The 25,557-nt window shown below is 41.4% G+C and overlaps 1 protein-coding gene across 1 annotated transcript in view; it reads left to right on the top strand.

Annotated features, from left to right (window-relative positions):
* ADAD1 (adenosine deaminase domain containing 1) overlaps positions 1–23,269 on the top strand; it is a 34,338-nt gene extending 11,069 nt beyond the window's left edge. Inside the window, exons 7-12 of the mRNA XM_032776038.2 lie at positions 553–676; positions 1,422–1,592; positions 6,969–7,198; positions 9,109–9,343; positions 18,355–18,487; positions 20,761–23,269. Coding sequence (XP_032631929.1) covers positions 553–676; positions 1,422–1,592; positions 6,969–7,198; positions 9,109–9,343; positions 18,355–18,487; positions 20,761–20,874 — 1,007 coding nt within the window. The 3' untranslated portion in view covers positions 20,875–23,269. The remainder of the gene's footprint in view (positions 1–552; positions 677–1,421; positions 1,593–6,968; positions 7,199–9,108; positions 9,344–18,354; positions 18,488–20,760) is intronic.
* Positions 23,270–25,557: the final 2,288 nt, after the last annotated feature.

Genomic DNA, 25,557 nt, shown 5'->3' on the forward strand with positions numbered 1-25,557 from the left:
TTTTTTTTTTTTTTTTTCCTCATGTCCCTTGAGGTAGGCAGTGTTGGTGCAACTGCACTGATGCATTTATCTTGCTGTCACTTAGGGAGTCATCTGTCTCTCACAAGATATTAAAAGCCCCCCCCCCCCCCCCCCAAAAAACCTGTTTCTTCTGTCTCTGTGGAAGCTGAGTAAAAACTACCTCTCTCCTTTCCAGAAGAGCAAAGTTCTGAATTCTTCTCAGTTGTCCCCTCCAGCTTACAATTTGTCAAGGATTTACAGGGTCAGTGATATACCAGGACTTTAAAAGTATAGTGTTCCACAGGTGTGATGATTTTTTTAAATATGCTCTAAACTCTTATTGTAAAGAGGTATTTATTTTCATTTACCAATCAAGTTTCCACCAATAATTAAATGTGTAGCCTCATTAGACTAAAATACTCTCCTTTTTCCTCCTCTTTTATACTCTAACAAAAAATGGAATCGTTTTAATTCCTGCTTTAAAAGAGTTGCTTTGAAAAGATGGGATCCTTCAATCAAACGAAACTACTTGTTAACTACTTTTTTTTTTAGCTGGACAGTATGAAGTTGTAGCTCTTGGTACAGGAGAATTCAATTACAGTCAGTGCATTCATCATGATGGAAGAGTGTTGCATGACACTCATGCTGCTGTTACTGCAAGACGCTCTCTGCTTAGGTAAGAAGACGAGTACATAAACTACAGGAACTGCAGACAACCATTTTGATTAAGCTAAATATTGATGGCAATGCATTTTGTGAATAGTAGTTTTATATACTTAAGGCTACTGTTTTGGGGGTTTATTAACTTTATTTTTTAGCAATTTTTTAATTTTATGGTGCTGTCCAAAAATTGAGGCTGTAGAAGGTTTTTCTCTGTATGTAGTATATTACACACCATTACTCATTACAATGGTATTTACTCTCGGTAATCTTTGGTGTTCCCGAGTGCACTTTAACATAGTATTGTTGCAAACAGTACTAGGCAAAAGCTAATTAGGGAGCCTTTACTGTACGCTAGCAGGGTCTACATGGGCTAGTCTAATGTGTGGCATTAGTGTGCTTTAGAAATCACACCCCTATCGTCTGCATTGCTGCTCTGTGTAGACAAGTCCTTAGATATAAGTAACAGTTCTTGGTGTTTTTCCAGTGTTGGTAGAACTGTGTTGGGAAGTCAACTTCTTTTTTGTATTGAATAGTGTTTTATTGGTGTCTGTGGATTAAAAACAAGTCAGAAGCCTTATATATAGTATTTCAGGTTTCTTAACTAGATTATTTATTCAGCTCTTACAGATATGCTGAAAAGAATAGTTACGTGTAAATGCTCAGCAGCTTAAAATGAATTTCGTTTTTTATACAAATATGCTAAGTCTTTAAAAGTCTGCATATTTCAGCATTTCTTGATCTATAACATTTTGTTTTAGGTATTTTTATAGGCAGCTTTTGTTATTCTACAGTAAAAATCCTATTATGATGGACAAATCCATATTTTGTATGGAACCAGCATCAAGCCTACTCAGTCTAAAACAAAATATACATATTTTTCTCTACATGAATCAGTTGCCAAAAGGATCTGCTCAGATGAAGTCACAATTGTAAGTATTTGAGTCTTCTGATCTAACAGATGCTTATTCAGAGATGTAATAAGATACTTAAATCTTCCATTGAGAATAAATTAATCTGCATCATAGTAGATGGCATATATAGCAGGACTATAAATCAGATGGTATGGAAAAGTTGAGTTTTTGGGTTTATTTGGTAGACGTATGTTCAAAAATAGCTTAATTCTGTGACTAATGGACTGACAAATGCGTGTTTTGGAGCTATTCCTTTTATATGTACACACTAAAATTGTGTAGTATGACTAGAAAAGAATGATTTTCATTGTATGACGTATTACTCAACCGTGGTACTTAGGACTGTTGTTGCTGAAATATTAATGTTGACTGCTCATATTATCAAATTCTTGGAGTTTAGAATAGTCCTTTAAAGCTAAAGTTAGAATAGACTTCTAGGGGGTCACCTGAAGTGAAGCCCCTGCAAGGAAACTACTTGAAGAAGAGGATATTCACTTTGTGGATTTCTTCGAGATGAGTGCCCTTGTGGCTACTCCACTACCGAGCTCTGCTCCCTCCTGCTTTGGTGTTTCCTCTGTCAGGGTATGTCTACACTACGGGATTGTTCCGATTTTACAGAAACTGGTTTTTTAAAACAGATTGTATAAAGTCGAGTGCAGGCGGCCACACTAAGCACATTAATTAGGCGGTGTGCGTCCATGTACCGAGGCTAACGTCGATTTCTGGAGCATTGCACTGTGGGTAGCTATCCTGTAGCTATCCCGTAGTTCCCGCAGTCTCCTCCGCCCATTGGAATTCTGGGTTGAGATCCCAATGCATGATGGGGCAAAAACAGTGTCGTGGGTGATTCTGAGTAAATGTCATCAGTCAATCCTTCCTCTGTGAAAGCAGTGGCAGACAATCATTTCATGCCCTTTTTCCCTGGATTGCCCTGGCAGACGCCATAGCATGGCAACCATGGAGCCTGTTTTGCCTTTTGTGACTGTCACCGTATGTGTACTGGATGCTGCTTCTCAGGCGAGCACTAAATATGGGTAATATTCTTGTCAATGTTATGAGATCACTACCAAATTGAGAATGCGCTACCTTTAGATGAGAGGGAGCTACGCAAAAACAGTTGTCAGGTGGGGGTGACATAAGCCACTACGGACTCACATGTCATGAGGTCAAGCAACTTCCTACTGTGAAGCAGTGGCAAGACAATCATGTTCATGCACACACAGGGCAAAGCCACCCGCCACACCAGCACAACTAAACAATAAATAGGGGGGGAAAAAAAGAAAAAAAATCAATTCATGCAAGAGAGGCACACTTCTCTCGCCTGCTCCTCTATTCAGCAATAACAGCTACCCTCCCTATGTCGGCTTAGCTGTGCCAGACCAGTCAATATCCACCCACTCCCTATCTTCTTCATTCTCCTTGTCCATCTCTTCGGGGAACATGATGGGGGCAGTCAACAGTTTAAACTTATGCATAACCTAGAATAGAAGTTCGCCATGGTGACGCAGGCAAAATGTCACACGCATGGGGAGTCTCATGATCTCAGGCGCTTTTGTGACTGCACCTATGTGTACTGGATGCTGCCGAAACGTCGATGATCTTTTGGCCCCGCAGAGATCCTTCCTTACACAGTGCTACACACACGAACATAATCTCATCAGGCCCTCTAGTACTCGAGGCGAGGATCCTATGGGACCCTCACGAGAGCGTATGTAGCACGCCATCACTGATGCAGCGACTAATGCCCATCACTCGCCATGGCGCATTTCATGCTAAATTTAGCGATGAGAAAGTTACAGATATGGGCCTTATCAGCCGAGTCTCATTGACTTGTACGTCGCGGGTCCTTGGCGCGAAGTTGCTGCCAAAAAGTATCGGCCGAGAAATTCGCGCACAATGGGTCTACTACCTTCAAGTCCTTTATCTATCTGCAATATAATATTCTACCCAGTCATAGACCCTAGGTGACACAAGATCCAGCCACTTAGGCGACGACGGTGCTCACCCAACTGCAAGGTGGCACGCAATGGATCAGCATTAAATGCGGACCATTGTATCTCCACTGGTGTCATTTCTTTCTGATCTCATCATCCTTGATATAAGGAGGAGTCAGGTGCACTCGGCCCAGATAAGAGATATATAGAGAAGGAGCACCAAAGGTTGCAAGAAACTTAGGAAACACCCAGAGAGAGACACAGTGCTAACTTCACACTGGTCCAGAGCGAGCGCGCGAGGAGAATCCGCAGAAACTTGATGCACTTGAATCACCCAGGGTAAGCTGAACGAACTGTCAAGCTTGTTAGCAATAGTTTCTTCTCGGAGCGGGTCCACTGGCAAAAAATGAAAATTCAACAATAGGAACAGAACTAGCCACGTTTGCTACACACAGAGGAAGGAAAACCAAGATAGGATCCTGGGAGTGCTGGGCTGGCTCATACAATGCCATAATGTGATCATCCCTGTCTCCCTGTTTCACACCCCACAAAAAGACAACATGCCAATCTTCTCTGTCTGCATTAACAAGGGTCACTTAGAGGAAGTGTGACAGCGAAGTTGGTCATCCACTTTGTGTGAGACACGGCCTATATACCAGACTAGACTAAGATGCGATAGAAGTAAAGTGATACTGTATGATTAATCGAACATTGAGTTATAGAGCATTTATATATTATCTATATGGAGAGGGAATAGATCCTCAAAGCGACTTTCAACTGCTTAGTGTGCTCCTACCTGATAGTGAGAGTCTCAGGGTATTCGAATGCACTATCATATTATTCACGATTGTCTAAGTGACTATTGGCGAGGCTGGACCAATTCTTGCACACGCCCACTCCAGGCCTAGCTGAAATATGAGGACGGTTCCATCCCACAGCCGACTCAAAAGTGGCGCAGTTATCAAAGTGCATGGCCCGCCATCTACCGCAGAATATCCGTACCACCTAGACTAGAGAGTTTCACTATCTCATTTAAACGCAGGAGCAGCATGCTATCCCCATCGAGTCAGAACCTCAAGGCTCAGACCAAGGTCTCAGTGATGCAGATGTGTGCCACAACGGGCCGCAATGGATTACAGTGGTCACCCTAGTACCCCATATTGTACCTATCTGCCTACCGAGAAAGAGGATGCTTGGTTGTTCAGTCGCTGCAGCACCGATGCAGCAGTATGCAGTAGACATAGAGTGACATTGAAAAAAGGCGAGAAAACGATTTTTTCCCCTTTTCTTTCGGGGGAGGGTGAAGAAAGGGTGTAAATTGACCGACCATAAACACCCTGAAACACACGGGGAAATGTTTTTTGACCAATTCAGGCATTAGGAGCTCAGCCAAGGACTACAAATGCTTTTTGGAGACTGCGTGGGAAGCTGTGGGAATAGCTGGAGTCCTCAGTAAACCTCCTCCCTCCATGAGCGTTCCATTGGATTCTTTGGCTTTCCGTTACGCTTTGTCACGCAGCCACTGTGCTGAGTCCGTGCTGTGGCCTCTGTCTATTCACAGCCCTGAGATCTTTTTCCAAATGCTTTGTCATTTTGTCTTTCCTGTAACGGAGCTCGGGATAGAAACAGGTGGATTTGTCTACCCGTAAACGCAATCAGAATCGAGTATCTCCTGTTTGGTCCATCGCTGGAGCTCTTTTTGGATTTGGGATCTGCATCGCCACCCGTGCTGATCAGAGCTCCACCTGCAGGCAAAGGAAACAAAATTCAAAAGTTTTGCGGGGCTTTTCCTGTCTACCTGGCCAGTGCATCAGAGTTCAGATTGCTTTCCAGAGCAGTCACAATGGTGCACTGTGGGATACCACCCGGAGGCCAATACCATCGAATTGCAGCCACACTAACCCTAATCCGACATGGCAATAACGATTTCAGTGCTACTCCCCTCGTCGGGGAGGAGTACAGAAACCGTTTTAAAGAGCCATTTATGTGGATATAAAGGGCTTCGTTGTGTGGACGGGTGCAGGGTTAAATTGGTTTAACGAGGCCAAATTCGGTTTAAATGCGTAGTGTAGACTAGACTTTGTGGTAGAGAAGGAACTGAGGGCAGCATGCCCATGCAGTCCTATAAAGTCTCAGTATGGGTACAAGGATGCATGCATGGGTGAAATGGGCGCTACCAAAAACTGCTGATTAAAGATGCAGGGTGCATGTGCACCTGGAGTGGGGCACCCCAAGTGAAATACACCTCAAAGAACTCAAGTTATTACACAAGATAAGTAACCTCTCCTTCCTTGTAAACAATAGCTTGAGCTTCTGGTTGAAATCTGTGCCATTTGGTGCTCTTTGACAATATTTTTGAGGTATCTTGATCTTGAGGCACAAGATTACTTAGATACGGGCAAATGGCTTTTGTCCCAAATTCTGTCAGCATGGGGGCTCTTTGAATAGCGTGTTTAAGTATTGAAAGTTTTGTTTGCTGCAGTAGTAAATACCCCAACAAAGCCATGTGGGATGGCTTTTTATTTTAAAATTTCTGCCATGCTTATACATGTTGGACTCTTATGTAAGTAATCCTATGTTGGCAAAACCTGTGCCTTAATTAGCAGGTTTTAGTATTCTTTTCTGAGAAGAAATTAAGATAAATGGTAGTTGAGCAGTGCTGCCTGCAATTAGCGCCCCTGCATATCTGCCACACCATGGATTGTCTGGCTGGGACAGAATGCATGACCTTTAGCCCAAAGTGACAGGCCTCTGCTGTCTGAGGAACTCTCTAAGCGAAGAGCATTACTAAGCTCCTTTCTGTTTGGAATAGCCACTAAGAGGGAACATAGCATACTTAGCCAATGTTACGTCTGTATTCTTCAAATATGTTGGAGTGTGAAAGTTTCTTGGCTGTTGTCTCAAATTAGAATGGCAAGTTTGCATATGCTTTCCTGTGGCAAGCATAGCCTCCAGATAACGTAGTCAGATGCATAATGCAGCAGTAGTAACCTACTTGCAGTAGAATTTAAATTTTGCATGACTAGTGATGTTTAGGATTTTGAGACTCAGGCTAAATTACTGCTTCCTCTGGTCAATTTGAATAGTAGGTAATGTCGTTATTTGTAGGAAAGTAGCTTAAAAGTTGTCATATTAAACCTTTTATGTTTTGGACACTCCATTTGGAGGTTTTTTTGTTTTTGTTTTTTGTGTTTGATTTTTTTTTTGGTTGTGGAAGAATGAGTTCTGTGATTTTTGCATTGCATCTAGAGAATATTGACATAGCAATCTGGTAATGAAGTCATTTGGCAGTATAAGCTGATTTTGGCAAATTTAAACTTTGAAAAGTAACTAACAGTGCCTGTTAATTTTGTTTCTTACCTGTCATATCTGTATATATATATATATATAAATATAAATTTTAATTTTAAAGAAAATATTTTTGTTGGACTTCATTGGCTTTTTGTAATCTTTATTTTAGACGTCTCAATCCAAATTCTATATCTGCATTTGAAGCTAATGAAGAGCTTAGTCTCCATCTTGCTGTGGAAGGCAAGATTTACCTAACTCTTTATTGTCCCACTGAAGCTGCTAACAGAGTAAACAGCATGTCAGCTAGTGACAAATTAACCAAATGGGAAGTGCTGGGTGTCCAGGGAGCATTGCTAAGTCACTTCATTCAGCCAGTTTACATCAGCAGTATACTTGTTGGTAAGCCTTCCTCTACTGATGTAAAACAATTATTGCTTATGCCCTAACTTTCAACTGTGGTATTTCATTCTGGTTACATTAATAAAAATTCTAACCAAGTGGAATATAATGTTTTGTTTTAAAATTTGTTTTGCATTTTCTATACTTTGTTTTTAAAAAGAAATTAAATATTAATGTATATATACTTAAAATTGAGGTTTAACTTCTTTGAGATTATAATATGTTCTTTACTCTGTCAGATTATCCTCTCTGTCACCATACGTTAATTCTAAATTTCCTGGGTTTTGTTGGTTTGCCACACAGGCAGTTATTCGGTGTTTAAAAATAAGATGTTGTTACAAAGGATGTGGTGACCATTTAAATTCAGATTATTTAAATGATAACTTGCATATATGAAAACTCCCAACTATACAGTCCCGTAATTAGACAGTGCAAAGTAGAGCTAGTCAAAAAATTTGAACATTTTCTGTTGAATTTGTAGGGGTATTATGAAAAATGTCATCAAACTCAACATTTATACTAAAACTAATTAAAGAAAAACCTTTTTGTAAGTCATCTTACTTCCTCCTTTTAAAGATTAAAGGTACCTCTAAATTAACAAGTTGGCAATAAATTTTATGCTGAGAAATAGTAACTGCCAAGACAATAGTAAGATATTTTTGCCATCATATGGCAATCAGTTTTGATGGCAGTGAATGGCCTTCCTGAATTCCTACAGTAGTATTTGTCTATGCAACTCAAATCGGTGAAATGGAATTGCTGGAAGTAACATGATATTGTCCCAAGTAGTTTTTAAATTAGTTTACATGTAGATCAATTCTCCAGATTTTAACAGTTGTGGTAACTTTTCCTGTGATGATATTATATGGAATACAGTTTTGGAAGCAATCTGAGGAGACACAAAGTCTTTTATTTTATTTTATTTTCCCCGACACTCTCCTAGTACCTAATTGTATGCCTATTCCTGTCATTCATACAGAATGTGGACACGGTCACTCATACTGCTTTTTAAAATTACTTTTATGTTCTGATTTTTTTAATGTTTAGATAAATGCATTCCAAATTCTTTCTTCAAGCTTCCTATACACAAGAACTTTGCAGACAATATGTACCCTTTGGTGCCAGTTTAGTCAGTGATGGAAGTGTGTGCTTCAAAGCACAGAGAAGTCAAAGGCTATGACTACGCTACAGTGCTGACAACTGCACCACTGTGGCACTGCTAGTGGAGATGCTTTAAGTCAATGGGAGAGAGCTCTCCAGTCAACTTAAATTACTCCAGCGCCTGTGAGCAGTGGTAGCTATGTTGGCCGGAGCAGCACTCCTGCTGACATAGCTGTGTCCATACCAGCACGTAGGTCAGTATAACTTATGTTGTTTGAGGGAGGCGGGGTGTAATTCTGACCCCTCGGTGACATATGATATACTAACACAAGTTACACTCTAGACATAGCCTAAATTCAAATCTGATGAGCCAAATGCTTTGGTTAAATTTCTGGAATAAGTTAAAATATAGAGTAACTCCAGTGACGAGAGTGCAAAGGCTGACTTTCTATATCAAAAATAAAACACCATCATAACTTGCATTTTTAATTGGCATATTGAGCAAAGACACAAAGATAAATTGAGCCTCTCTAGAGAGAAAGTATCCTATCAAAACAAAGATGGTATTTGTTGCAGATGAAGTTTAGTAAATCCTTGTGTTGCCAATGATGATGCTGTTCTGCAGACTTATTAAAGCTGTTTTTAAAGCTGAAACTAACAGTTAAGAGTAATCATTCACCCTGGAACAATTGAAGCTTCTGGGTTCTGAGCTCCCTTGAAAATCTGGTCACAGTTTATCTGTATTCTAATATTTCTGCTTAACGGTGATGTGCCTGTGTATGGTGGGTTTTTTGTTTTTGTATTTTTAGGGGATGGAAACTGCAGTGATACAAGAGGACTAGAAATAGCTATAAAACAACGTGTTGATGATGCGCTCACATCAAAGCTTCCCATGTTTTACCTGGTCAACAGACCTCATATTAGTTTGGTGACTGCTGCACATCCACAGATAGACTTGGAGCACAGATCTCTTAGTGTGAATTGGTCACAAGGGGATGCTTCATTGGAAGTTGTGGATGGTTTCAATGGGAAAATCACTGAAAGGTTAGAATCTTTATACTGTGTTAAAATTAGTGGTGAGCCTGATTACTCTATGTGTGTTTGTGCCTGTCTAAGTAATTTATTACAACTGTCAAACGGTTCTGGTTTTAGGCCAGCGTATTATAGAGTCAATGACAAGTTCTCAACTGCAACAATGATAATATGCCTCTTAACTCAAGTTAGTACACTGAGTTCCTCACTCAGGTGAGTGACTGCCCTGCAAAATATTCAAGCAATAGTGATTTGATTAGAGGCACAAATTGCTTGGGTTGGTAGCTGATCAGCTCCAGGGTGAGCAGCATTTGAGCGTCAAACAGCACACATGCCCCCATCTTGGCCAGCTAGCTGGAGCTTAAAGCATCACTTACCTTGAGCCTGAGAATTGTGTGTGCATGTGAGTGGTCAGGGATACAACTCTAGTTTTACCTTGACCTAACAGTGTAGTGAAGACACACCCTGTATGATGATGATGATGATGAAATGCTTTCTATTCTGATAGTAAGTCAGGAGGATGTTAGGCAGCAGCAACTAAATCAGCAGATTCAGATAGCTTGCATCCAGGAGTTTTAAAAGAACTGTCCAGGAGCTTGCTGGACCATTAATGCTGATTTTTTTTTTTAAAGTAAATATTGCAACTTTGGGGAAATTCCAGAGAACTGGAGAAAGCTCATGTTGTTGTGCCAGTATTTAAAAAGGGTAAATGGGGCAACCGCGGTAATTATAGGTCTGCCAGCCTGACACTGATTATGAGCAAAATAATAGAGCAGTTGATCCAGGACTCGAATTACAGTAACTCCTTGGTTAAGATTGTAGTTATGTTCCTGAAAAATGTTACTTTAAGTGAAACAGTGTTAAGCGAATCCAATTTCCCCATAAGAATTAATGTAAAGGGAGGGGGGATAAGGTTCCAGGGAAGTTTTTTTTTTTCACCAGACAAGACTGTGTGTGTGTGTGTATACACATAAACACAGTATAAGTTTTTAAACAATTTAATACTGTACACAGCAATGATGATTGTGAAGCTTGGTTGAGGTGATGAAGTAAGAGGGTGTGATATTTCCCAGGGAATGCCTTACTTTTAAATGATGAACTAGCACTCTGCTGGGTCCTCAAGGATTAACACATTGTTAATGTAGCCTCACATGCTACAAGGGAGCACGAATGGAGGGAGGGGAGACAGCATGGCAGTGACACACACACACACACCCCCATGTGTGAGAGAGAGACATGCTTTGCCCCTTTAAGAATGCTGACCCCACTCTAAGTACATTGCCTTTTTAAGTAAATCAGCAAGTTGAGATAGCTGCTGCTGCCAGCAAGCTCCCTCCCTCCTTCCTGAGCCCTGTCATGACCCCCCACTTCTCTGTGGAGATAAGGTACAGGAGTGGGGGTGGCAGGGGCAGAAGGCACACCCTGACATTAGTGCACACACACAGCAAGCAGGAGGCTTCCGGGAGCAGCTCCATGGCAGAGGGCAGAAGCAGCACACTGCAGTGGGGGTAAGGACAGCTGAACTGCCTGGCAATTCTTAGCCTGCTGGGTGGCTGTTACACAGGGAACTTAAGGGAGCTGACAGTGGGCTTCCAGTGCACCCTGTTTCCAAGCCCCAACCAGCTAGCTCCAATGGGCTTCTCTTTCTGCAAGCAGTGAACAAAGCAGGTGGCTGCTGAACAGCATTATAAGGGAGCATTGTGCAACTTTAAACAATCATATTGTCTAATTGATCAGCTGCGTAACAACGAAACGTTAACCGGATGACTTTGAGTGCAGATTTTCTGTATGTTCCCCTCTAATTCTTGGTCATCATGGTTTTATGAAAAATAGCTCTGGTTAAACTAACTTGCTCTTTTCTTTGGTGAAATTACTACTTGGATCAATAAAGGTAAAAGCTTTGAGGTAATACATGCAGACTTGACTTGGTATCTGCATGACTTTAAGAAACTGGAGTGAAACACAAACAATATGGCACAAACTAAATGTATTAAACGTTGGCTAGTTTCAAAATGTAATTGTGAATGGGGAATCGTCAAGCAGGTGTGTTTCTAGTGAGGTCCCACCGGTATCAGTTCTTGGTCCTGTATTTTTAACAATTTTTTGTTAGTGGCTTAGAAGAAAACATAAAATCATAACTGATCAAAGTTTGCAAATGACCCAAAAATTGCAGGAGTGGTAAATAATGAAGAGAACAAGTCACTGATAAAGAGCCATTTGGATCTCTTTGTAAAGTGGCCACAAACAAAGAATATTCATCTTATTACTGCCAAATGTGAATGCAGACTATACTTAGAGAGCTTCATCCTGTATCCTACCCCATGTCTTTTTCTGAGACACTGCTTCCAGGATAATCTGTTGAGCATGAGCTCCTATGATGCTATGGCCAGAAGGGCTAATGTGATCTTTGAATACATAAACAGGGCTATATCAAAGAGGAGCAGAGAGACTGTATTACTGAGCTGCAGAAGTGTCTCCTACAGTTCTGGACATCTGGCCTGCTCGCCTCTCGCTGTATCTCAGAAAAGTGGATCAGTTTTTTGGCACAGCACAGTCTGGCCATGGCCCCTCTGCTTCCACTTGCTGACAGATTCTCTGTCTTAGCAGTAGTTTCTTTTGCTCCTCCCCTTCCTCCTTCTATTTTAACTTTTGTTGGTCAGTTTCTTGGGCAATGGGCAGCACCATTCTCCCTTCTCTACATTCCTACTTCTCCCTGGGTATATTAACCCCTTGTGTGTTAACTTCCCTGAGCCTTTGCTGCAGTGCAATGTCTCTGCTGAAGGTGAGCTGTTTGGCTCTGAAACCTGAGTAGGCTCCCTTAGGTAAGCCTCAGAGTAAATTTCTCCATTCAAAACCCTCTCCCCACCACCAAAAGCTGCTGCAATATCCCTTCGTTCCTCCTTCGAGGAAGTGATTAGAGATGAAAGGAACAAGGCTGACTAGGGCAAGCATATTAACAAGAGCAACTTCTGTTCTAGAACTTTCAAAAATCAAAGGGCTATATTGCTGAGTGCCGCTATAGCATCCTTGTTTGGGATGTGGTTATTCCCTTAGGAGAGTGCTACACTAAGAAACTTAGGGATAGTGCAATGGAGACCACTCTCATAAGGGGATTTAAGACACCTTGACAAGATACTTAACATGGGGGAAATAGATTCAGTGTGTAATGGCTCATAATGGCCTTAACAACAGTGTTCATAGCTGATGCCTCAAAGATGCAATGAGGTTCTCAGCTCAAGGCATGGCCTCCATTTTATTAGCCGGGGCCACCTCTGGCTCTGACTCTGGAAGCTAGATACTCACCTAAGCAGGGCCAAGTTTACAGGCTCCCTCTTTTTTTGAAAAGCTTGATAAGGTGGTGGCTGACAATTCAGCAAAATCCAAACAGTCTCTCCCTTTCCCAATAAGGGCTCTCAGGAAAGAATAGACACCAGCCTTCAGACATTTCACTTCTTGTCCTCAAAGGTACAGTAATTCCCCAATGGAAAACAGTGGAATCCACATCTGAGAGAAATTCCAGAGGGACTTCACCATTCCCACCCCCACAATCCACTTTGACAAAGATTGCGTATGCCTCCCTCCAGTGCTGAAGCTACAAAGTAGGATATCCCATTTCCTAGAGGAATGGTTTTAATCAACCACAGATGAGTGGGTCTGGGAAATAGTGAGCTGGAGATACTTCCTCAAGCTCTAGTCTCCACCCCATCTCATCCAGTCACCCGGCTCCAACAGCCCTTTAAAACAGTCTGGTTTGCAAAGAAAATATATCATTGTCTGCATTGGAAAGTGAAAGAGTGTGTTCACTCGGAAGAAAGCTTCTCTGGGTTCTACTCCATCTTCATTGCACTGAAGTGCACAGAAGGAATCAGAGCATTTCTTGACTTCAAAACACTCAACAAGTGGATGAAGAAAACAAAGGTTCAGATAGAAACCCTGGCCTCTACAATGTCATCCCTGTCTTGGGGTGGGAACATGGGACTTCTTGACTTGAGTAGATCTAATGGATGCATATATCCATGTCCCCATGAGACTGTGCCATCACAGGCTTCTGAGGTTCGACTACAGCAGGACACGTTAATACTGAACACACCCTTTAGGACTGTCCTCAGCAAAGATGGTGGCAGTGATAATAGTCATGCTCAGATTTCAGGACTCACTTGTTCCCCTTCCTGGATGACATCCTGATCAGAGCTTCATTGCAGTCAACTGTGGAAATGGTCACATCTTGGACTTTGAATTTTCTCCAGGCACAGATCTTCATCAATGCCAAGGAAAGTCCTCTGGTTCCATCCAGCAATTTATTTTCTTGCACCCGTGCATCGCAACCCTCTGCCAGAGCCCTGAGCCCCCTCCCATACTCCAAATCCCTCGGCCTTGGCCCCACCACATGAATTCTGTTATGTGCACTGATATGATCACCTCCGTATTGGTGCACATAACAAAATTCATTCCATACGTGAGTGGGGAAAAATTAGAGGGAACACTGGTTCCAGCGGAGGTGTGCAACTCCTTACAGTTGTCATCAGCCCATGATAATGTCTGTAAAGCTGTTCCCATCTGCCTTCCAGACCTTTGCAACCAATGTCAGCATGGAGGGCTAGAGAGCTCACTTGGAGACCCAAACTTCCAGGGCCTCTTGAGCAGGGAGGAAAAGGCTCACAGCATAAACCTCGTATATCTGACAGTGGTCAAGCTAGCTCTGCAAAGGTTCCAGCCCAGCTTAGGAGGAAACCACATGCTGGTTCAATCAGACAATATGACTATGGACACATATATATAAACCAAGAGAAAGGGGACTAGGAGTCTGACGCTACATATGGAAGCAATGAAAATAATGCAGTAGGCAGAACAATTCCCCCTTTCCACATCAAAGAGGACCTGAACCAAAAGGAAGACAGAGTCAGCAACTCAAGAGGTGCCTGATTCAGGAGGTTTTCAGTCTCATTTTTCAGATGTTCAGCCTCACTTCATCCACTTCCTTCACAAATCACACATGAACACAAAGAGACAATTACTTCATAAAGGAGGCAGACCCCAGAACTATGGGAGGAGATGCCTTATTGCCACAGGGCCTATTTTACAAGTTTCCACTTTTTGTTGCTGAGGAAGGTGATGCAGAAAATAAAATGGGAACAGGTGATGGTAATACTGGTAGCTCATGGATCGAGGAGACCTTGGTTCTCAAACCTGATAAACTGCAACTGGAGCCTCTAGCAGTTTGTACTTTTTGTGACCAATCATGAGAAGATATGCCTCTGCTGCTTCTAGAATTGGCTCACAACAGCCTGTTTGTTAGCCAGAGGCACTTTGGGAAGGCATGAGCCTATTTCTGTCCAAATAAAGAACTCCCTAGACTGGGGAAAAGATCCACTCAATGTCTGTGCAGGCATTCCTTTCTGTCAACCAGCCTCATCAATAACTATGACCTCAGATGCATCACTCTTGGGATGGGGAGCTCACTTCAATGCCCTCACGACTCAGAGCAGATGGACACCTTTAGAAGCCAGTTTCCACAACAATCTGTTGGAAATCAGGGCACTCAGGAATGCTTACTCTCATTTCCTACCTTTCGTCGGGGTAAATAAATCAGAGTCCTGATGGATAACATGCCCTGCTTGTTCTCTGTCAACAAGCAGGGACGAGCAAAATGAAATGTGATGAAATTATGGAACTGGTGTGTAGTTCATCAGATCAAATTTTCTGTTGTCCTACCTCCCATGTGTTCGGAATGCCACAGCGAATTATTCTCAGCAGATGCTTCTGCCAGGACTATTAATGGGAGCTAGACTCTCAAATTCTCCATAGTACATTCCAAAGATGGAGACTACCAGAAGTGGATCTCTTCACCATCTGCAGGAACAAAAACAATCCTTTATTCTGCTCAAGATGGGATCTGGGCTACCACTCTTTCTTGTATCTTGGAAGAAGAGTATGCTATATGGGTTTCTTCCAACGCCACTAAGGATGATTGAACACAATCAGGAAGGGCAAAGCCAGAGAGATCCTTATAGTACCAACCTGGCTGAAACAGGTTTGGGAGCTTTACCTGCTTCAGGTTTCTACTGAACCACCGTTCAAGCTTCCGACCATCCCTTCTCTCTCAGAATGGGGGTTGTGCACATCACCCCAACCTAGAGGTTCTCTGCCTCGGAATATGTTTCCTTGATGATTCACTGGATTAGAATCCTCCTGCTCTGTGGAAGTGCAACAGTTGTTGTTCTTCTAGTGCTTGCTCATATTGATTCCAATTAGGTGTGCATGCACCACGTGCACAATCGTTGGAGAATTTTTACCCTAGCAACACCTAGTGGGTCGGCAGTGGAGCTGCCTGGAGTTGCGCCTTAATGGTGCTGGATATATATCCCAGCCGACCCAGCACCCCCTCCGTTCCTCCTTACCACCCCTGACGGTCTTTGGAACTGTGGAGCGCAGCATAGCTGTCCTCCACTCTCCCTAGCTTTTGCTTCCGGTTTTCGATAGTTGTTCCAGTTGTTATAGTTGTATAGTTAGTTTAGTGCAGTAGTTGTTGTAGTTATAGTGTTAGGTTTATGATTATATTTAGTGAGTTGGAAGGGGTCTTTTGCCTTCTTTCCCCCCCACCGCCGCCTGCCGGGCTCATGCCCAAGGCTCCAGGTTTTAAATCATGTTCAGCCTGTTCAAAGCCTATGCCAACGGGAAACCCCCACAACTCTTGTTTGAAGTGTCTCGGGGAATCTCACCAGGCCGACAAGTGTAGGATCTGTAAGGCGTTCAGACCAGATCAAAGCCCTCATGTCCAAGCTGCCTTATAGTTTTCCACAAAGAAACTATAGGTGCAGCTTCACCCCCACCTTGCCTTTGTCCCCAAGGTGGTATCAGCTTTTCATGTGAACCAGGACATTTTACTCCCGTTCTTTTATCTGAAGCTGCTCACTACGTGACAGGATCAACGTATGCACTCCCTTGATGTTCGTAGGGCTCTAGCCTTCTGTATCGAGTGTACTAAGCCAGTCAGGAAAATGACCCAACTTTTCGTTGCAGTGGCTGACCAGATGAAAGGCCTACCGGTCTCCTCACAATGCATCTCCTCAAGGATCACGGCCTGTATCCATGCTTGCTACGACTTGGCCGGTGTCCTGACCTCGCACCTCACCGCCCACTCCACGAGGGCTCAAGCCTCATTGGCTGCTTTCCTGGCCCGGGTCACAATACAGGAGACCTGTAGAGCTGCCGTTTGGTCATTGGTACATACCTTTGTTGCTCACTACGCGTTAGTTCAGCAGTCTAGAGATGATGCCGCATTTGATTCGTGGTTCTGCACTCAGCGACGTCTTACTCCGACCCCACCACCTAGGTAAGGGTTGGTAGTCAGCTAATTGGAATCGATATGAGCAAGCACTTGAAGAAGAAAAGACGGTTACTCACCCTTTGTAACTGTTCTTTGAGATGTGTTGCTCATATCCATTACAAACCCACCCTCCTTCCCCTCTGTCAGAGTAGCCGGCAAGAAGGAACTGAGGGGGCACTGGGTTGGCTGGGATATATATCCGGCACCATTCCAGGGGCTCCACAGCCAACCCTCTGGGCGCTGCTAGGGTAAAAATTCTCCGATTGTGCACGCAGCGCGCACATATATTTGGAATGGATATGAGCAACACATCTCAAAGAACAGCAGTTACAAAGGTGAGTAACCATCTTTTACTCAACACTATAAGGGAGTTAACCTGTATTTCTGTGCCATTTCTGTAAGTGAGTTTCTTCCATTGGTGGTGTCGCCTCCATCTTGTGCCTGAATCTGTGCAATTTTGTCTTCCTGAATTACCTGTGGATATAAAACAATTAGGCTGTTAGCTCAATTGAGGTCCATTTGGCTGGAGTATCAGCTTTTCATCCCCCAGTAGAAGAGTTATTCATATTTGCTCAGCTGGTGTCATCCTGAGTTTATTAAGGGTTTAGGTAAATCTTTGCCACCAGATTAATGACCCCAGCCTGGTACTTAAAGACTGTCATGAGACTTTCATTCAAACCAGGGGCAACCTTCCTTCTCCCTTTATCTATGACAGGGGTGGGCAAACTACGGTCCATGGGCCAGATCCGTCCGATTAGCGGTTTGGATCTGGCCCGCGGGATTGCCAGAGACAAAAGATATAACAAGATCCAGTGGCTGGAAGTTGAAGCTATGCTAATTCAAACTGGAAACAGGACACAATTTATAACATGAAGGGTAGTTAATCATTGGGACAATTTACCAAGGGTTGTGGAGTATCAGGGCTGTGTTAGTCTGGATCTGTTAAAAAAAAAAAAAAAAAAAAAAAAAAAAGAGTACTGTGGCACCTTACAGACTAACAAATGTATTGGAGCATAAGCTTTCATGGGTGAATACCTACTTCGTCAGTAGACCCGTGAGTCCGATGAAGTGGGTATTCACCCACAAAAGCTTATGCTCCGATACAAGGGTTGTGGTGGATTCTCCATCACTGAAAATGTTTGTTGTGAGGATATTGTTCTTAAAGATATTCTCTAGTGTAGTTCAGACATAAATTAACTCCTATAACCTATGTTATGCTGGAGTTAAGACTAGATTAGATGATCATAGTGGTCCTTTGTTGCTTTAGAATCTATTAGTCTAGACTAACCGCATCCTTCCTACAATTTGACACAGTTTAAGAAGCAAGATTGTCAGTGAAGCACCAAAATATGAAATTAAATAGTCCTCCTTTATTGAAATTAAGACTCTCTTTTCTACCCTTTATCTCCCATCAGCAATACAACCTTTAAGATGCTGAGTATACGCAATAGTGTGACTAAAACCAGTGGTATCTCTGATCACATGTTGCCAACCTTCCAGTAGCTGTAATTATGGAGGTTTATACTTCTTGATTCCATTATCTTTGTTCATTTCTGCTTTAAGTGGAGAACATATCACTTATGTAGTTTGAAACAGATAATCTTAATTTCAAATGTGGTAGCTGGAGTAAACAGAAATTGAATTGAATAACAGATTTCTTAATTTGTCTCATTGCTTTTTTCCCCCTCAACTTTAGTTCACCATTCAAAAGTGGCACTTCAATGGCAAGCCGTCTTTGCAAGGCTGCAATGTTAAATCGTTTCAAACTGGTCTCTAAGGAAGCGAAAAGAAGCGATTTGCTTGAAGCTAGTACATATCATGAAGCAAAGGTAAGACTAGTTTAAAGAAAAACAGTAAATGCCATTTTAATGGTTGCTTTCAAGATGCAGATAGATGGCAAAGAAAGATTTCTAGTATGCTGGAGATGTTTTGTGAATGGTTGAGCATTTCTTACAGTAGTAATAACCTTTGTCTCAAAGGCTTGCAAACTGGGTATTTGCAAGTGGCCCCTGTCACAACTTCACTCACTTCTCATGCCTCCTATCAGTCGTGTGCAAACCTCTCTCTCTGCTCTTGGTGCCCCCTGCCAGCTGTTAACCACATCAGATGGGTCTTCAGTGGCCCAGCCCTCCGGTCAAGTCACACACAGTCAACATACATGAAGGAATCCCTTCTGGGGTAACAAAGGTCCAACAGGGCTAATCACTGTCCCCTTGTCATTATCTGCCATCCTTTCTCTGGGCTCAAATTCCACCCCTTCTGGGCTAGCTTTATCTGTCCCTGCCTTTTTATAGAGCACTGCCCCCAAAGCTTTCCCCCTAGAGACTGTCTTTAGACATTCTGTGGTTTCCCAGTTCTCAACCCAAGTCACTTCCTAACTTGAGTCCCCTTCTGGGGTAACAAAGGTTCAGTGAATGGTTGGCCCACTTCATGGTCTTCAGCCCCATCCCTAGGCCTGTTTATAACTTCCAGTCCTTTTCTTGGGCTTTTTGATCCAGAGTCTTATCTCTTCCCTGGCATTTAGGCCACGGGTCCAGTGGCTGGTGGGAGGACCTGTACCTGCTAATTACTCAGGGTCCCAAACCAGGAACCCTATAGACAGGAACCATGTACTGTTTCTCTACCTGGTTGCTTCTGCTGTTCCTTGGCTGCTTCCCACTCAGTCCTGTTACCTTAGGTTACAGTCCTTGGGTTCTATTTGTCTTGTTCTCTGTTTGTGCAGGTCTCCTCCAGGCCTCCTTGCCTGGAGAATCTTTCTGTCTTATCCCTTCTGGTTCCAGCCAGGAACTGATCTGCTCAGCCCCTTTAACTGAGGCTGTTATTTTCTGATTGGCTGCCTCTGGGGTGAGGTATGGTAGGACCATGAGGCCTCCAGCAGGGGGCCTCCGAGGGTCCAATACACCCCATAACAGAAATCTATGAACTGTTAGTTATACTGAAATTCTGTAGGACTTACAAAATTACCTTGATAGTTGCTGGAACTTGGATTATTCAGATTAATGTTAGGAAGTCCATACAAAACTGTTCCTTAAGGTTACAAATTGAGAAATATCTTTTGTTGGGTTGAAACTTTCACATTTGATCTCCCTCTACAAATGGCTGCTAACCATTCCTCACAATTGACATTGGAAAGTTCTGCAGTATTTTGTTCTACTCTCTTAGCACTAGAGAGATGCTTACTTTTTGTAAGTACAGGCACTGTACAGGGAATACTCTGGTGAGAAAGGGATATCAACAGAAGTGGGGAAGAAGGTGATCATTCAACATCAGAATTTGGGACTGAGCAAGATCTTACGTTCCTTGGGCTGAGAACACTGAGGGAGCACTAATTGAAGAAAGAATGCTGTTCTTACTATCTGTATTATTTTGGAACCGTGATGCGAAGGTAACTGTCTCCCCCTCCCCCCCATGCAATAAACAGACTGCTCGTAATGAGGAGCATACTGACATTAGATTCCTATCTTGCTGTAAAACTGCTTGGGGAAAGCTTGCTCGTTCATAGTCGTGCTGCAAAGCAGAATATCTAATCTCATTTCAGACTGTTAGGTTTATGCTCTCCAGGCATTCAACCATTTTTGTACCTTAGCCCTTTCTGTTTTTTTACTGAGACAAAATACATATTTTCTCTTTCTTCCGTGAAGGTGCACATAGAATTTACTTTTCTAACATATGTTATGATCACTTTTGTCAGCAGTGGCTACACTTTTTCTATAATAATTGTTAATTTAGATATTATACTAAACCTTTTCAATAGTGTCAAAGCTGCAGCTGTAATTTTACCTGTTTTTTAGATTCATAGTTAACTATTAGCATGAGTTTAGAGAATAAGTAATTAAACTGATGTTGATAAACATGAAATTGATTTTACCAAAAAAAAATTTCCAATACATAAAAGCATACCCTGTTTCTTACAATCTGTCAAATTCTGTTTTTCCCTTTGCACAATCTGCTGCATTTCTTGTTTCGCATTCAATGAACAGTGGCATCACAGGCATCTTTCAAAATAAAGTTTTGCTATGGAATACCCTAGTGACACAGTATATTAAAAAGGGCTAATCTTGTGGCCATCTGTAACGTTTTATTAATTTTTGTTTCTCTTTAGATTAAGTCAGCACTGTACCAGGAAGCTAAACATTTACTGAAAAGCTATTTAGAGCAGCATGGCTATGGATCATGGATTGTGAAGTCTCCACATATTGAACAGTTCAACATGTAACTACTAAGCTGATATATTGGTTTTTATCACCTATTTAAATAAAAAAGTCAATTTTGAGAGTAAAATATTTGGATATTGGTAGTCTTAATCTTTCAAATCAGAGCCATTTACAGCAATAACATATGAATGGCTCAAAGACTTCTATGGTCAATTTAAACACAAATATTAGACTACCTCTTGTAACAAACAGGTCTTACTCAAGACACAAGTGATTGTTTTAGATAATCTCACAAAGCTGCTCTTAAAGAGTCTTATCTGTATTGTTTTGTGGTGTTCTCTAAAGACTGAGATTTTTCCTGTCAAATTTGGAATGTTACAGGTTATACGTTGATTTTTCCTGCATCTCACAGATGTTTCTTCAGTGAAATTTCTGTGAAATTTGGCTTTCTTCAGAGGATGCTATTAATGTCCTTTTATGGTTTAGTTGTAAGAGTGAAACACGTTTTGATCTCCGAAATCAATCATACTAACTTAATGAAAAGTGACGGTTGTTAATACTGGCTTAATGCATCTTTTGTTTGAGTTAATTTAAACCAGTCTTCATTGGAATGCCTTAATTTAGGATTAGCTAGTGGAAGACTGTATTATACAAGTCAGTGCAGGAGGATAGTAAAAGCTTACTGTATACTTAGAGGTAAAACTTCAGTATTGTTAATATCAAACTTTTACTTCTCAGAAATGATACTTCTGGTGTTTATCAATGTTAAGCATTTTAGCTTCCTAACTTTCAGTGAGTTCAGTAATAGTGGAAAAGTACATGATTGAAAGTGTTGGACAATGAAGTCTTTAGCCACAATAAGTGTTGCGTAAGTAATGGTGAAAATTTCCCTAAATTGCATTGACAATGAGCTTTGCTCCAGACATGGGCAATAGGCCTGGTACTTTCCTCTCATTTAGCTCTCTGAAGCCCACGATGGGCCTTGCTAATTTGGTTGCATCCTGTGAGGACTGGGTTTACAACCCTCTTCAGTCTTCTTCCTGTACTCAAGGTGTGTCTAAAAGTTCTGAATTAGCTTCCTTCAAAGTCAGTGTTCACTTTCTTGGTGAAGTAAGTGTGAGTAAATAATATAATTTAATGTGATCTGCTCTGGGACACATTGATCAGAAAGAGAGAAGAACAGCTGCTGAGTCAAATCATAAAATTGTTCTTGTTATTTTTCTTGTTTACTTTTTTCCTGTTCTAACATTTTATTGACAAATTATCAGAACAGAGGAAATACCTACAATTTTCATTTATCTAGATGAACGTTAGAGTAGCTCCATTAAGTAGCCTCATGGTTGTTTTAAGCAGTACTGCAATTCAGGCTATTTTGTCTTATAAAAATATTGTGCCACACCAAGTAGCTGCAAAATTTTTTAATTTGACTCAGCAGCTGTTTTTCTCTCTGATCAATCTATATCTGTTTTTTATTCCCTCAAAAAAGCCACAGAGATTACATTGTGTTCTGAAACCAGACCAAAATAGTAAAAGTGCTATGCATACAGTATACATAAATCACATTTGTTTTTACATCAAAATCTCATTTAAGCTGTTGTTGTATTTAAGTATTCCTTCCCTATTGCCCTAATTTTTTCATCTCTACTATGATACGATATATTATATCTTTCATATAAACAATTCCTTAACAATTACTAGGTGTTCTGTTCCAGACTAGCAGTAAACATTTTCCCTCATTCATTAAAGAGCTTATTAAATGGAAACATATAGAGATAAGACTGGGCATATTTTAGGATCACGTTAGTTCAAACTTTGTATATTCAGAAAAAGTTACAGTATTTTTATCATCTTTCCATTGTTGGGCTCTATAGAAATTTCAAGGTTGCAAATGATAGTGCAGTATTTTGACATAGGGCTCTCTACTTGTAATTAGCATGATTCCTCCAACTCATTTCTGTAGGCTGCTAACGGATGTCAGTGACTTTAGGTCAATGGTATCATGGTGGTGTATAGTTAATAGTGACAAAAGGGTGAGAAATGCTGTGTTCCATTATGAGTCTATTAAGCAAATTCATTCCCTAGATATAAAGCATCAGTTGCAAAACTGTTTGCCGAATGAGTATCTTTTCCTTAAGTTACAGCAGTAATATTCATTTGTTTTCAAGAAAGAAAGTTTAAATGGTGTTAGTTAAATGCCTGCTCTTGTTTTATGTTTTTATAGAATGTTACGATACTTGAAAAAGTAACAATTAGCTTAATTTTGCTGTTTGACTTTTTGTATTTCACTCAAGATGCTGAAAGCTGGACTTGTTTAGTCAGTTTCATTTTGTACTCAGAGTGCAGTGCTGTAAAGTGAGTTTGAGCTTTTTGTTGAAGAAGCCTGTTTTCCATTTTTGTATGTGTTTATACCAGTAACTGCTTGTATGGGGTTGAGTAAAATGAACAGTGGACCTTCAATAAAACCAAGATTTCTATCAGATGTGGGTTTTTTATTTTCTTCATGTAGGGAAGATGGTTTTATATAAAAAGCTTTTTTTTCTGTAGTGAAATATCAATGAACTAAAACTTCCTGGCCTCACTCAATTGTTCAAAGTGGGACTACGCTACCAGCACTTGTCAATTTTTTTTTCAATTTTTTCATTTTTCTGATTTTTCTGTTTTTTCTAGTACCCAGCTTCTCTTTTCATATAATGAATAATGCTTCTCACTTTTGGAACTTGGAAGCTCTCCAGTGTTGTTGATGGGCACCGTAGGACCAAGCTATACCCTTCACCTTAGGTCATCAGAAATTCTGTCTCTGGCAGCAGAATAACTTGGCAGTTCAGTTTCTCCCCACCACTTTGTTTATAACTTCTCTTCCTGAAAATTAATAAAAAGTAGACAGTTCATTTCAGCTTTTTGCTCCTTTCTCTCTCTCATTGAGGAATCCCCAGAGTACTGACACTTTAACCCTGCCATGCCATCTCTCTCCAGCAAGCTCCCTCTGCCTCCGCTTTGCTATCAGAGAAGCACTGCAAAACAGCAAGCTACATCTAAGAGGTTTAGTATTTATAAAATTCAGCTTCCCCAGAGTCTGAGGTGTAGCTGTGCTGTGCTGCGCACTGACCCTAACATTGCCTGATCATGGGGTTCTGAGTTGGACCAGCATGTTGGGGACTTGCCTCCCCCCACATGAAGCTACCACTCTACCATTAGAAGGCTCAAGCAGGAGCATGAGAAGTCCAAAGGAGAAAAGAATGCCTTAACAAGCTGTAAGGGATGTGGCTTGCAAATTTCAGAGACTCGGGGTCCTAAAAAGATAAAGCAAGTCTCCCCATTTCAGAAAAAAAGGAATTCATTATTTTTAAGGAACAAGTGGTATAAAAATCAGGTTCGTACCTTCAGAATGAGACAGCAAAGGAGATAAGGTATGTTTGTTGGGGCTGCTCTGATGTAAAGAGGTTATGAATTTAAGCTCACAGGTACCACTTTGAGTTGATGTGTCCTGGTCCTTGGGCAGCTTGCTTCTGATGATGATCTTGAAGATTTGGAGGGTTGTTTGAAAACCAGAAGAATAGGTTCAGGAAAGATTTATTTCAGGATTGAGTCCATATTGAGTAGGGGTTGTAGCTCTTTGATGATACTCTGGAACTCATACAGCGTGGTATGGTAGGTGACCACTAGGGTTATGCGACTGGAGGGGGTTTTATTTCTGTATTGAAGCAAATTCTATCAGTGTTTAGGTGACCTGTTCCATGATGTGATCTGCTTCTCTAGTAGAGTGTTTTAAAAGACAAAAACACCCTGTGAATGAACACTTATATTTGACCTGTCAGCCCTCATCCTCAAAGGAAACCTGCACACTTTCAAAAGATGAGCCTGGGAGCTTAAATTCACAACTCGTTGACACTAAAAATAATGGACTGAACAGAGACACTGGATTTATGACTTATTACAACAATTCATAACCCACTGACCCCCTCTTTTTGTCCTCTGACTCCAGAGGTGTTAATGGGCCATTCTACCTTGAATGATCCCTTTAGAATATGTACTAACTACTTATACTAAACAATCTGTTCCACTTTTCATTTAGCTGTGATGCTTGGAGTACCTTTCCCAGACCTGAAAACAAGCTCTGTGTGGCTCAAAAGCTTCTCTCTCAAAAATAGAAGTTGTTGTCCCAAAACTATAGCCTCCCCACCTTGTGTCTGTAAAGATAACATGAGCATTTATGTGTGAGAGCTTGCAGTTCCTGTAAAAGATCTGTTCCATTGATCTACCTTCTGCACCCAGAACACGTGGAAGTAGTTGCAACAAGCTCAGGTCACAAGATACACGTTTATGTCCATCCATGAACAACATTCTAATCAGTGTCCTGCCCAGAGAAACAGACCCATTCATAACTTGCTGAGTGCTGGAAATGACTCAAATGAGTCAAGAACTTTTGAGCCCATGAACAGAGCATTGCTCATCTAAGTATCAAAGTAAGTATAGCTGAGGACATAACTTTACACTATAGCAAAGATTCATATTAGTGATCTTTCACAGAAAAATATCTCCAGTGGCTACAAATACCATGTGTCAGTATCTTCCCATGAATGTGTTTTCACAAAATATGCTTCCAAAAAATCTTAATGAGGCATGGAACCAGTCACAAGATATAGTGCAAAATTAGACATTCCGAGATCACATCCAAATGTCTTTGCATACAGGAGAGTACAACATCCTGAAAGTCTGACCAGTTTTCCCTCTAGGACCAATACATC

Source organism: Chelonoidis abingdonii, chromosome 5, assembly GCF_003597395.2.
Source record: "Chelonoidis abingdonii isolate Lonesome George chromosome 5, CheloAbing_2.0, whole genome shotgun sequence".
In the NCBI taxonomy this organism is placed as follows: Eukaryota; Metazoa; Chordata; order Testudines; family Testudinidae; genus Chelonoidis; species Chelonoidis abingdonii.